We start from the raw sequence: 15164 nt of genomic DNA, 5'->3' as shown, positions 1-15164 counted from the left end.
TCGGAAAAGAAGCAACAATAATTGATTGTTAAGATATTACTGATAATCAGGTAAAATATACACAATATTTGTCTGAAACAGTTATTTCAACGTGTTTCGGAATTTAATTAATACTTTGATTTTGGTGAAGGGACGAAATAATTAAAATGTACTTCCATTAAGAAAGTAAGTGATTTGGGGATTTCTAAACCCCAAAACACCACTCAGCCACTGTAAATCATCATGAATAACATGCAATAAAATAAATTATTCTCTCGTCAAAATTAATAGTTTTCTACAATCTATTTCGTACATTATATCAAAATGAAATGATCCTTTCCAATATCATGTTTTGGATTCATATATTCATCATGTCAGTCGCAGTTTCTATGAATAAAGTAAATGTATCTAAGTGAACATCAATATGCTTTCGTTGGACACTAGGTACAGTAATATGTATTCTGACGTTTATTAACAATTTCATGTGCTGATATATATGTCAACTTTTCTTAGCGAAATAAGGTGTGTACATATCTACATGTTCAGTAATATGTTTAGATCAATGCAATGGCGATCCTACAATGTAAACAAATACTTACATGTGTCGTACGAACATTCATATTATCACCGGCATCAACTAGGTTAACATGTAAAGGAAAAGTATATTAAATCAAATGAAGAATCGGTATAATGACGTTTAATATATAAATATATAGCGCGTATAATGAAATATGATAAAATGTAATTTTATTTGATAAAATAAGAGTTATAATGAATTTTAAAGGAATAATATATAATAAAGTCTACGACAATAAATATAATTAAAAAAAGAAATACCTGTGATGAAGAGGAATGCCTGGTGATGCTTGAATTTGAAGAATCTCGACGAAACCTCTGAAAAGAAATACGAAATATTAGTTGACGCAAATAATAAGCAAACTAAACTTAGAACACATAAGAATCATTATGCTAAAACTTACTTTTGCTAAACATGTACTACGCCTACTACACTATAGAAATAAATATTTAACAAATAATAACTAAATAAAGCAATGAATACTTACCTCAGTTACCAAACATTGTAGTGTATGGAAGGATGGTTTAAAAAGAAAACAATATGATTAAAACCTACTCAGTATTGAATGTTATTGACTTGAAAGTACTGTACTTAATATGATTCGAAGTTGTTTTGTTTCAGAATTATTCGTGTATGATCTAGTGTCATAATATAATGTTTTCAAACTTGAATTTTCACAGTTTACAAAGTTATTTCCACAATTGATATATTAATTACTCTATATTTTCTTAGCTAAGTTCGTTACGGAAATTATAACAATCCGTACGATGTGATTTGTATATTGTCTCTGTATACTCCTGTGCCCACACGAACTTGGAAATTGCGTTTTCTTCCCTTCCGTGGCGAGTTGCTGCGGTGGCGACTTTAGTAAATTTTACTGAGCCGAATTTTGTTTACTTCTAGCGTGTTTTCAGGAATGCGTTGATGAACTATATATAATATGTTGCGCAATAATAAAAGAAACCTGTAATCGCAAGGGCGACTATTACATGGTCATCTTCTGAAGTTCCTTCAGTTATTTTTCACCAGTTGAGGGAGAAATAAGAAAGGAAGAAACAAGTTTCTTAAAGGTTTGGGGAAAAACGGTAAGTAATCAGCATAAATTGTATAAATCAACATAAATTGTATTAAAATATATGATAAAACATATCAGAGGAAATTTACACCCATTTTCGTGAGAAATTTGCACTGTTGATCAATTCTTGTGAGAATGAAGGAAATTTGTACCAGTTTTCGTGAGAATTTTGCACTATACACTAATTCTCGTAAAAAATAAAGGAAATTTGTACCAATTTTCGTAAGAAATAAGGCGAAATTATACCAATTCTCGTGAAAAATTTACACTTTTCTCCAATTCTCGTGAGAATGTACCCCTATACTACTGAAGCAGTACAAAACTATGTTTACGCCTGTCTAGTGTACTGCAGTTTCATGATTCAATTGCAAAATTATTCTCAAGAACATTATGTGTACATTTAATTCTGTGTAATCAGTATTAATTTTGCGGTGCAGAAAATGAATTCAAGAGCAGGATCACGTATACTAATTTTAAGTACACTAGCTACTATGCAGGATTTCACAGAACAACTGGATAATAATCGTGTGTGTAGGAAGTATTTTGGATCTGGTTCCCCAAGCACATTCAAATTTTACGTTCTCCGAAATTACTTAGTAATATTTTTACTTTCGAGAGAAGATTTCAATGTGTGTTCAAGTTTTTATATTTTAGAAAATCAAAGCCGGATTATTTTACGTGGGAACATAAGTATAATAAACAGCAATGTATATGTTCTTTTTGACAAATGTACACACTTGAAAGTGCTGTTGTCGTAGGGTTCTCTTTATATTCGTGCATTTAATTTTGTTCTGAATTAATTCATCTGCTGATGACCACTTTCTGTCACAAAACATAATAATCAATTGTTATTTCAGCAAGCTGTATTATGAACGAGCAGTCAGCACAAGTTCGCGAATTGCGAGATTGTGAGTTCGAGGTCAAATTAAAATTCGAGGTCAAATTGTGACCTAATGTTCTCTTCTATACTTTATTTCTATTAACATCTGTCTTTGAAGCACGATACTACTACAACTATGTTGTTTGAATTTTGCCATCTGTTTTAATTTTTTATAGAACCACTAATACCTTGGAGAAAATTATAACAAAAAAGATATACCGGAGATAATTATTTTTAATGGTAAACTAGGACGAAATGATGAATGTATTAGCGATAGACACACTCAGATGTCTTTTAGATGGTCATACAATTTACCAATGCACAATATTTTCTTTAAACATTGTGAAAAAGTACTTCATTTCGTAATTGCATATCCATAAGAGTTTTTTCAAAATATTTCCAAAAGTTTAACAGCAATGTGATAAAATGATTGTATATAATCATTATGGCCTAAAGGTTTGCTTCAGTTGTTATTGTTGGTTGGATAAGGCATGATTTACCTTAGACAGTAACAAAATTCGTACTATTGCCTACAGCAGTGGTGGCTTAATGAAATGCAGAATTTACTACATTATTACGGATAATTGATGCCATCCGATGTCATCACTTGGTTAAGCTTCCCAGAGGAATAATCTCTCAGTTTATTCCTAATGTTGGATAATACAAGTCCATATTACACTTTTACAGTCACACCGGTGAAGAACCCTGATACGAACCCTGCTATGCTTGTTAGATTCATCAAATGTATCTGGAATATGGATGTGTAGGAATTATAAACTATCTCTGGAAAGTCTGCAGAGAGAAATGGAAAATTATTTCTATGCTCCATTTTCAATGGTTTTTGACAATGCAGCCTCGGATCTATAGAACATAGCTAGTGGTAGCAACAGGAGACAGTACTTCATACTCGTTCATTGTATCTCGGTCAGCCCTTCGTAATTGTGGTTACTTTATTTTATATTTAACCACTATATGCATGCCTGACTATGCTAAGGGACACCGTTTATGGCGTTTGAGGTGGCACTCCGAGTATTTTGAACGCTGTTAGCAAATAAGAGTATTGCGGTGTTGCTACGTCTTTGTACAAATTCTGGAGATGTGTGCCATCTAGTCACCTACTCACACTGTAATGCGTCTGCTTCGTCATACGGAAACTCCTTATAACAATCTTCGTTTCACTCACCTAGCCCACACACCATCGATTGTACTCCACGCTTTAGCAATAGAAACTCATAAAATTTATTTGAAATAATTATTTACATGAAATATTTCAAGCTGCATCCGTATCGAATATATGTTTTTGATAATGTAAAGTGTAGAAAACGTTTTCGTGTTATACTCAGGTATGCTGCAACAAAGTTTCGAGAAGGGAAAGAAAAAAGTTAAAAAAAACTCATTCTTGACGAAACTTGATTGATAATATGTATTTGAATTTACTTATTTCGTGAATTGAATTAGTCTGTTCCTTTCAACACCAAGACCATCATGAATCGAGGACGTGCAGCTTAACATGATTCAAACCACGTTAACTCTGACCGGAAATTGAAGTATTAAAGGTACATACGCTATCCTATAATCACGATGGAGCTGTTACATATTTTGTATTTGATTACTTCTGGTCGGTGGGAAGAGTGTGGACATTGCTTCACCCCTTTCATATGAGAATAATAATTCTGCTTATCCTGTTCACTCTGCTTAAGCCTCATTAAGTGTTAAAAATTATTTATGATGTAGTTTTCTCCTAGGTATTGGTGGCTATCAAGTTTCTTTCTTCGACTATTAGAACAATTTGTTCACAGTGTTTTACGTAATCTTTATTTGTGCAGTCTCGTTCAAATAAAAATTGACCAGTTTCTTTCTCAGTTTGCAATAGAGCAAATTTTAATTCTTTTTAAAACATCTGACAGTCGTGTTTTCATAGCTTCATGTATGAATATGGTTATTTTTTTTTTAATTCTATGCACTCTGTAAGATCTTAGTTAAAGAAGGAACCACTAAGGGCAATATACTTGAAAATTCCCTTAAAGACAAAGAACTTTTTGATGTTACTCTGTTGCGAGTTCCTTAAAAGAAATTCGTGTATTTGATTTCTGAACTAGGCTGTACAAATGTCCAAACCATCTATTCCACTTACGCCTGCAAAGAAACTGCACATACCTACTGAACAAATTGCATGATGGGCAAATGTACTTTACTTTCGAGTTACTTCATTCCAAACTCCTCCGTAAGGCTTGGTATATTCTTCATTTAATTTAAATGTTTTTCTCAATATTTTTAAGGCATTGTGATGTCTAAAATTACTATTTTGTACCATATACAGTAAACTCCCGTTTATTCGTGGAATTGGGTGGCGCGGCAACCGCGAGTAATTGCAGAATTGCCGATAAAGGACACATGAAAATACTTTTGAAGTTTGAAATTACAGTGAGGAACCTAGACATACAGTTGACTTTTTAATAATCAGTAGTTTTTTGTACTTAAAAATTGGTTTACTTTTTCATTAAAAATAAAAATCTGTCAACCGCTTTTTTCTTATATCGTAAAACACCACTTTTTTATTTGTAATTAAAGTTTTTTAACATTGTTTGGTCACGATCATACACTTCATTTAACCGGAAGTCATTGGAACACAAAAACCTTTCCACAACCACAATAACTAGGAGGAAATGTTTATATAAAAATTTCATCTATTTCAAATTGACACTGGAGTGGGTGATGGTTTAAAAAATGTCAAGTGAATGTTTTTATTTATTTATTTATTTTAGAGAAAGTTAAATGGCTCGTTGATAACAACTACTGTGGCGTGTAACCTTTCAATGTTCGAGGGTCTGATTGTCCATGGAACCTTTTGAGGTCTATAAACGAGAAAAAGAAAATGATCTGTTTTGAAATTTTTTCTTTTATATGCGGGTAGAAGTTAGTCGGATATGAATTAGCTATTTTTTTCTTCCTCGTGTGCTCTCTGAGGTAAAATGGGGTCTACCTCTACCTAAAGTTGTGGTGGACCCACCCTGAATTTGCAGAGTCCGGACCAGTCCGCCCTTGCATGCAAATAACTTCTTATAAAAGAACACAAGAGTTAATGGTATTGAATGCTTGTGCCATCTTCGTATTTTAACCCTTTAACTTGCATGGTGAATCGTTTCTCTGTTTTCTTTCAAGTGGACCTGAATTTCAATACTTTTATTTTACTGATTTCTTCAAATCTAATTAAATGCCCATTAGTTCGTAAAAAATAAATTTCAGGATTTATTCTATTAATAGAAAAAACGTCAGTACTATGCAAGAGATTTGAGCGTACTCGACTCTGCTTCTACGTAAGAAAAAAACATGCATTTATAAAGAAATATTGTGTACTTTTACAAACAGAGTGAAACAAATTTACAAGTGTATTGTAGTGTGTTGCAAAGGAAGTGTATTTCTGACAAATACTATTTTTAAAATGTGTACTGCGTCTCGTACAGACTTTATGTAGACTATGCGAAGTTTGTCGTTGTCGTTTCTGGATACATACGTGTATTAATAAACAGTTTATTGTGACAAAATAAACATGTTTTTCATTTTATAGATACTACCATAGACGTAAGAAAACTTGAATTTGAATTAAAATTATTGTAAAGAAAAAGTGGTGTAAGAAATCCAAAATAAACTTATTACCACTATATAAATCCTTTATCCGATATTCATATTTACGATTAACAGAAATTATGACCAACCAGTATGAGTATAAAAAGTTTTAAAAAATATAATTTAATTAATTTGTTTTTCATTTTACAAACAACCAAAATATATCAAAAGCAATTATAAACGAATGTGATGCAATTCTTCTGACACTGCATAAACTTGTTCTGACACCACTACATCATGATGATCCAATTCTCGTGTACAGTGTTGTCAGATCGTTTTATTCTAAACTGTTTCGAGTCTATAAAAATTGTTCTTTTCTTATCTTTGTAAAATGTTTGAGTGAAAAATTTCAAATAGTGGAAAATATTTAAACAAAATTTTCGAGCTAAAATATTTAAACAAAATTTTCGAGCTAAAATTTCTCAACAGAAATTTTTTAAAACTTTCCAAGGAGTGCAAAAAACTTAAAACTTGAAAATTTTTAAAGATGTTCAAACAAAATTTGAAAACAATGTTAATAAATTTAAAAGTTTTCAAACACTTAAAAATTTTAAATTTAAATCGAAAAGTGATAGCTTAAAAATTTTTCCAGAAACGTTGAAATGGGTGCAAGAGTTTTTTTTTAAACTAAAATTGTAGTCATAAATTTTCAGAAACTTTTTATGAATGCAAAATTGTCATACCTGAAAAAAATAAGCAAAGGTACTCAAACAAAACATTTTAAACAGTGACCAAAAGTATTTAACAAACAATAAAAAAAAAAACTTGGAAAATGCTCAGCCAGTGAGGTAGCACCAATAACCTTGGACTATTAGTTCAAAAAGTTCAGAGTGTCAAATGGTTGTTTCATATAGTTTTAATAATTGCTTATCAGTTTTCAAGCCTCAAAATGTTTCCAACAAAGAACTATGATTCATAACTACAATCTTAACGTTCAAGAAATTTTCAAAGTAAAATTTTAAAACTGATCAAAAAATTAAGAATATTTCAAAACTTTCGAATCATAATTTCAAAATAAGCAAATCAGATTCCATCAAGAAATATTTCCACCAATGACATTCGACTATGAGTTGTTACTCAATTTTAGAGTGTGAAATTGTTAGTTACTATTAGTCGATTATAATAAATGCATATATATAATTTTAGGTCCTATTTTTACTGTCAATGGCCTTAGACTGAGAGTCGTAGCTACATTCTGAGAGCTTAATTTTTTTTCAAACTAAAATCTTAAAATAGTTTCGGAAAACATTTTAAGCAAACATTTTTTTAAAATTTAAACAAATATTTGAAAGTGATCAGCCAATCATATTGCACTAATGACCTAGATTGAGTCGTAACTACAATACTATTGTTCAAACATTTTCAAACTAAAATTAAAAGAAATCAAGCAGTGATCGAAAAATTCTTCAATCTAAAAAAATAAACAAAACTTTTCAAAAACTTTTAAGTTTTAAACATAGATTTAAAAGTGATCACCCCATCAGATTGCACCAAAAGAAACTTTGCACCGATGTAGAATATGAATTGTAACTACAATAGTCGGGTTCAGATATTTTGAAATTAAGACTTTAAAAAGTCAAACAGTGATTGAAATATTTTTCAAACTAAAAATTTAAACAAGGTTTCAGAAACTTCATGAAAAAAATTAGATTTGAGAGTGATCATCCTACCAGTTTGTATTGATAACAACTTACCACAAATAACCTTAGATTATGTTCATGGCTACAAAACCGAATATTCAAAATGTGAAAAAGATTGTATATTAATCGTTTTAATAATTATCGGTTTTATACACTAAATTTCGATTTCAAATCCAAAATTGGAAGTTAATCAGATGCTGGAATCAATGAATCAAATTGTATCAACGATAAATTTCGACGAATTATCTTACACTACAATCCTTAAGGTTCAAAGTGAGACATTGTAAAACAGAGGAACGGGTTAACCAATTTAATGCACCAATAACCTTAGAATATGAGTTGTTCTTAAGTTTCAAAAGTGTTGGAGATTATATTAGGTCAAAATACTCAAATTTGAATTTTGACATTTCTTACCCATGAAAGAACACAAATTAGAGTATCCACATTTATAAAATGTATGTTCCCAAGTCCTAGAGAACAATCACGGATTTTTTTTGTGGATAATTCCAAACTTAAGTGTGGATCAAATGTATTTTCCAGAAATTTAAGAAGTGTCTCAAAGTTCTCATTTCAGTGAAAGACAATCGGACCTTGTTTTCCTCCATATGATAATATGTTACAATATTCTTAGTGAACGTTAAGCACATCCAAAATTCGCGACTAATGCTAAATAATTTTTCTGTCAAATATGAAGTGTTACTTTTGACTATTTTGTACCCATAAAAGGGGACAAGCAGAAGCAACCCCGAGTCTTAGGGAACTTTTACCAATACATATTTTGGACAATTCTTAAATTTAAGATGAAGTCCAATGTACCCCTCCCAAATTTTAAAAGGAAAGATCAATGTACCCATACCCAATGAAAGAGAATCGACGCTTGCACTCATCTACATGAGAATATAATACACTAAAGCTTTATCAGAGTATATGGAAAGTCAGAAACTTCCACAATTTAATTTTTGATAATTCCTTACCCATAAATATAAACAAGCATTATCAACCAAATTTAGAGAAATACATATTAGAATTCTAAAGAACATTACGATTTTTTTTGACAATTCCCAAATTTAAAGAGGGTGATGCTTGGTACCCCTTCCAAAATTTTTAGAGGGATGCGTTAATATACTCATGCCCTATTAAAGAGAATGAACCCTTATATAACGTGATAAAGACTCATCAGAGGGGGTAAAATAGGCAAGAAAAAACCTCCGAAGTTTAAACTTTTCGCTTTTTTACCCATGAAAGGGAATGAGACGGACCAACGAAACTTCTAGGAGCATACCTCGATTTATACTGCCATACCAAATTTTTAGTTTTGGAAATATCCAGAAGTTACAAGGGATCCTAGAGTTTATTGACCACTATGATGTCATACCACGTGACGTTTCACAGTCAGCCAAGTGCGATCAAGTCTTCCATGTACTACTAACGTCTACATTTCATGTTAATTCCTAATAGTCAGGCTAATAGCTGTTACTCCCTGCACCATCGCTTGCCTGTTTCATGCTAATAGATTTTGCTAGCGTGCATGTAATCTGTAGATTTCATTGTAACTTGAAAACTGTATTGTTTCTATTTGATTATTTCAATTTTTTTAATGAAAGGACAGTTACCATATTTAGATTTGAGCATTAATATTAGTATAACCCCATGTTGGTTGGTGACCAAACTTTTTTAAAAAAATAAAAACATTTAGAGCTTTTAATCAATGGTAGATTTTAACCTATAATATATAGCTGGTCGAAGGCTCGAGTACAACACTAGTAATTGTAATGTTTATAAAGATTACATAAATTTGATTTTATATATATATATATATATATATATATATATATATATATATATATATATATATATATATATATATATATATATGTATATATATATATATATATATATATATATATATATATAATCTGGTGCGCGAGATCCCTGGTTCGAGTAAGTTTGTGGTGAACAATGTTGTGTTCTTCAATTTTCTTGGGATACTCTGCTTTCCTCCCACTTTCCCATTCCACCAATTCTTCCATCATTTACTTGCCTTAATCATAGTCTCTCTCAGCCTAAAACACCATAACGTGGGACGTTAAATTGAAGTACTTCATTTTTCAATAATTACATGCGATTACTTCACGATAGCGTTGAAGTTCAGCCCCTATAGGCATGGGGGTGAGCAGGAGCGAAAAATTAAAAGTCTTCAATGACTAAGATTAATGTGAATCCATAATTGGGTTCATCAAGCTATTAGGTTACAATTCCGATGACATTTAATCTCAAATTACGCATGAACGGCCATGTCAGATGGATGGAGAATTTACAGAGGTAACGCCAAAGGCGTTGCTCGCACTTGGAAGTACGTGTATGAATGCATATTCCAGTGTAACTCTGAAACGTCTCAAGGAGTTTAAATCAATCTTGGAAGACATGACTTTCAATCTGGAATAAATACCATGGGAATAAGACACCCCAAGGGTTGGGAGTTGGGAGGAGTTACATGTAAAAAGAATCCAAAACGGGTGATATTTATGTGCAATATAGGTTTCGGGATCACTGAATAGTAAAGCTCATAATGCAGTTTAAGCTCAAGTTCATCCCCGTGGGCAGAGAGGAGGGTCAGGTAAAATGTAGTTTCAAAAATGACTGAGAATTGTGACTAATTCATAGTTTTAGGGGTCAGGAAAACGTCTGACCTGTTTGAAATGACTTTTGGAATGTAGATAGCATTCACTTCAAGCTGAGTTTCTTAATCATAGCAATTTGATTAAAGCGTATTCTGTACGGGTAGGATGTTTTAATATTTTAGGCCAAAAGTAGAGTATCTTCCGTATTTTATCATTGCATCTTCATTGAAATAAATATTCTAAGGGAGAAGAGGATTCAGATTTTCTCATAAACCTATTCTCCCCGTGTGAAGAACAGGCATTGCAACTAGTATTTATATATAATGTAAATTTATTTTGAAAAAGCAAAGAGCATTTAACTAAACAAAAGATGAAATCAGTGAAGTTATTTCGTTAACATTAGAGTGACATTAGCTTTAATATTACAGTGACATTAGCATTAATATCTTGAAGGGGGGGGGGCGGAGGAGCGGATTTGTTTTGGGGATAGCTATTTTTGTAAATCGAAAAGGATATTTTTATATTACTTGACCTACAGTATATCATGTCTGGGGGCAATCGTAGACAGCGAAAGCGCTCTCCGCTTTGCACCCTCTGGCATCGTCATTGATTATAATTCATTTTTTAAAAAAGTAATTCCGTATATACAGTAAATTAATGGGCTACAAAAAAATAAAGGTGGTGTAAATATTCAATGTCTCTAAGTAACGTTAATTACAGCAAAGTCAGAGCATTAATAAACTGACCATTAATAAGCGTATTTATTATTGAATATATATTATTTTTTGTATATGCGTTTTCCCTGCATATAAAAATATTTATACTGTAGATGGCATATCAGTACGGTTAGTCAATGTGAATATGTTTGGTTTAGCCACATTTTAAGGCGAAACTAGTAACGTATATAATTTCTTATGTCTTACACAAGATACCAAACTTCTCTGTAAGGCATGAAAATAATATTATGTAAATAGATGTATAAAAATTTTGAATTTAAAAAATCTAACAGATTGAACACTCGTAAATGTTAATTCGTGTACCTTGGACCAGAATAAAACGATAGAATATGTTCTGGGGAGCGACCCTTGCTGGGGAGCGAATTCTATTCTATTGGTTGGTAGGGTTTACCACTGCAATTATATAATTGTTCAATAGTTTAATATAGTATTTAACCTTCTTTAAGGTTTCTGGGGAAAAGCAAAGCTCAACACTATAGTTCACTGAAACCACACTTGCTACCTTGGGAGGGGGGAAATGGATGTCAGAAGCCGTGTGCCATTAGTGCAACGACATTGTGCAAATTTTTCTAAGGATTAGATCGATGATAATCTTTGAAATCTGTCTCTTATTAACGAGGAGCAGAAAGTGCTGAAATTGCGCAAATTTCCACAGCGACGTTGCCAACAACAGTATCCAGGAAATTGTGTGAAATTTTGCACTGAAATAAAATGTATAAACGCCATTCCTTTGTGAGATATATTGCATTCTATATTAATATTTACAAAGCAATATATATATATATATATATAATATATAAATTTAGAGAACGTTTCACGTTGACAACTTGAATCCTTGGAATTTAAATTCTAAAGCTTTTAAAAATGTCATACGTACTTTCTCATGGTTTATCTATGAATTCCTAAATTTAGCGTGTTTTCTCATGGGGAAACCCTCTCCTTTTGATGCAAATGCAAATATAACGATCATTTATAGAAAGATGAAAGGACAGTTACTAAGATAGATGGTAGACACACCTGAAATATGTAAACAGATGCTTGCTTGCGATGGGCGAAAACTGGAAAATGTAAACAAATCCTTATCTCTGATTGGTCGAATTCCCATCTACGATATTTTAAGGGAACTTCTAGAAATATTTACATTGTTTTGTTTATTTTATGTGTTTTCCTTACAGTTTTCCAATAACTATTTTCTTGCAGTTTTAATCTTACAGGCAATCTTAGTTAGACATGATACAGAAAATTATTGATTGCGACTGTCCCTATCTCGAACGACGCCCGTGCACACAGATAATAACGATAACTGAAAATGCTATTGTCATCCATTGCCTTGTATTTTTTCCTATAACACCTTGCGTTTTGGTGATTGTCTTTATGGTAATTATGGCAACATTGCACAACATTTTTGCGCAATTTCCAATTTTATTACCTGCTCATAAGGTTTTATCTGTCAACAGATAAGAAAGTGAAAGTTTGCGCAATTTCAGTGCACCCTGCGCCATGTATCACTGTTTGCACAGTAAGAACACTTGTAAATTATTGCATCTACACTCGTATATACGCGCTGTGTTGATGCTGAGGGTAGATATTACGAACTCATCCTCATTATTATATCCTCATATGGAAAAACAGAGCTTAGAAAGTAGGAGCGCACCAATGCGGGGGATCCAACGGATCCTAACCTCCTCAAACTTCGTAACTTGACATTATTTGTATGCTTTTTAATAAAACTATTCTTTTTCTAACTGAGAAATAATTGGTGTAGGTTAAAAATTTGATCTTATATATAATCTCTATCCTTTCTTTTAATGAAAAATAAAAAGGATTTAGTTTTATTATTTTTTCTGAGAATATAAGTGGTAGTTCTTAACAATTACTTATCGTCTTTTCGGATGTAGAATAATACCGTTTCAATATTACATAGACGTAGTTTTGTGGTATTGGACCCTTTCCCGACCAAACTTCGGACCCCTCATAGCAAATATTGCTAGGTGCGCGCCTGTCGTAAAGATCCTAGTGATCATGGCATAGCAGTTTCAACGAAAATTAATCGGAAACGTTAATAACTGAATATTGTAATATGTGGTAGAGACGGCACATGGGTTATTCCTTCTCCTTCACCTTTTTATTACAAAATTGTACACAAGTTCTATGTACATTATGCTACTAATAAGTAGTTTCCTGAGGTTGGACCTTCTGCCCGTTGGGTTGGTATTTCCCTTCTGCCCAGGACCTTCAGCGCTGGGTTGGTATTTCTTGCCCAGTGCAGCGCGGAAGTAGGTAATATCTCCTGCCCAATACAACGCGGAGATAGGAACCTCTTGCCCAGAGCAGCGCGAAGAGAAATGTAGGAATGATCAGCTGGAAGTGTCTTGGTTTCGACGTGCTCTTTTAGTCATATTTGAAAGGCGGAGCCTGTTAAGGTGTTAGGAGTCACCCAATGTTTTCGTGTCCTTCGTACTTTTTCATAGATGGTTCTGTCTGCTGCTTGACGATCCTCGTTGAAAAACACATGTTGTTGTTTACAAATATGAGGTGATATTGCAATATTGATATGAAGAATGAAGTCGGTCAGTTCCAACGTTACACTATCTCATGATTTACATGTGCGGTATTTTATCTGAGTTAGCAGTGATTGTCTTATTTGCTTAAGAAGCCTCACTATTAGTTAGAGCAAGGGAGGTTTATATCTTGTCTTCATAATTTTCAACTTTCCCAAATTTCATACTTTTTTTTTTCATCGGTTTGATAAAACACTAAGAAGCTCTCAGTTTTCCCGAAAACTTGTTTTCTGATATCTTACAACACATTAAATGAATGCATCTAAATTCCTATACGCTTTATTAGTGCAGAACAGTCATTTCTAATTGGCTAGTTTGTGATTTCAGATCACACGTTTTCGCTTTTAGTAGCCACTGACAAACAGGTAAAGGAGGGAAGGGAACGAGGCAGGAAAGTGAACTATAAGGACTAGTTGGCAATGTACGAGTAGTCATAGATCCATGAGTTGTTGTAACTACAAAACCATTGGTGATTTTGTTTGCCTACCACCACTGTTTTTATCAACGCACGAGATTTTTTCATCTTCTGCTCCCTCTATATTCATATGGTTTACTGAGAATGGGAACAGCAAGCTGTGACGTCACAAAGTATACAGACAATGGCTGTTATAAAATATCTGATTTCGAAGACAGTTAATTCAACAATTCAATCCGTGTGAAGGAGACAGTTACTGGTTAAGATGTTAACAGATTGATCCTATTAACGAATACGGCTGAGATCATCACTCTCGGCAGCCATTTTAAAAGACAAAATTTAAAGATGATGATTTCGTTCAAGAGATCGTGTGAAGTAAAGGACGAACTAACATAAGTACAATATTTTCACTTCGACGTCTAACGTTACATTTGTATGTAGTATTGAAAAACTTGAGTTATACTGGTGGAAAATCTTCTTCTCTTATGGACAAAAGAATCGGTGAAATTACTTGACTTACGGAATGACTTTGAAAACATTTGAGATGTTCAATAATATATTGAAATATTATTAATATCAACAAAGTTAACTTTGACTTCGGACGTCATCAGGAAAAAAGTGTCACAGGCTCTGCGTTGAGCAGTACTACTATAAAAACTTCATTTTATAATTGGAATTTTGTTGTTCTGTACAAGTATCATATAACAAGTCTTACAAATAAAATTCTGAAAATCGAGTCGGTGTTCATCCATTTAGAGTTGCAACTACTACATTGAGCATTGAATAACTGCTCTGTATTTTCAACTAGATCTTTTTTATTTAAGTTTCTTACGTTGTTTTCCAGTGAAGATGATAAATATTTTTCATGAATATTTTGTTGTATTAACAGATCTTTGGAGAGCGTTCCAACTGGAGTGTTAAATAGTGGTAAATCGGGACGAGAGCACCTGACCAAGTCATGTCCTGCAATTGTTTCTCACATTAGTACCGGTACACAGACTGACGTCATTGAACTGCTGAGACAAAAAGCAGGTAAGCATAATGTCTTTAGT

The 15164-nt window shown here is 32.6% G+C and overlaps 1 protein-coding gene across 10 annotated transcripts in view; it reads left to right on the top strand.

The window, feature by feature from the left end:
* The window catches only part of LOC145681100 (uncharacterized), a 1004875-nt gene that overhangs the window by 470515 nt on the left and 519196 nt on the right, over window positions 1–15164 (top strand). For all 10 annotated transcript variants that reach the window (XM_081752504.1, XM_081752499.1, XM_081752503.1 and 7 more), the window contains one exon: window positions 15002–15144. In XM_081752504.1, the coding sequence (XP_081608630.1) occupies window positions 15002–15144 (143 nt within the window). The remainder of the gene's footprint in view (window positions 1–15001; window positions 15145–15164) is intronic.

Source organism: Thermobia domestica, chromosome 3 (genome assembly GCF_964235325.1).
Source record: "Thermobia domestica chromosome 3, izTheDome1.hap1.1, whole genome shotgun sequence".
NCBI classification, from domain to species: Eukaryota; Metazoa; Arthropoda; class Insecta; order Zygentoma; family Lepismatidae; genus Thermobia; species Thermobia domestica.
Note: the sequence above shows the minus strand (reverse complement) of the source record. Positions and strands in the feature narration are given on the sequence as shown.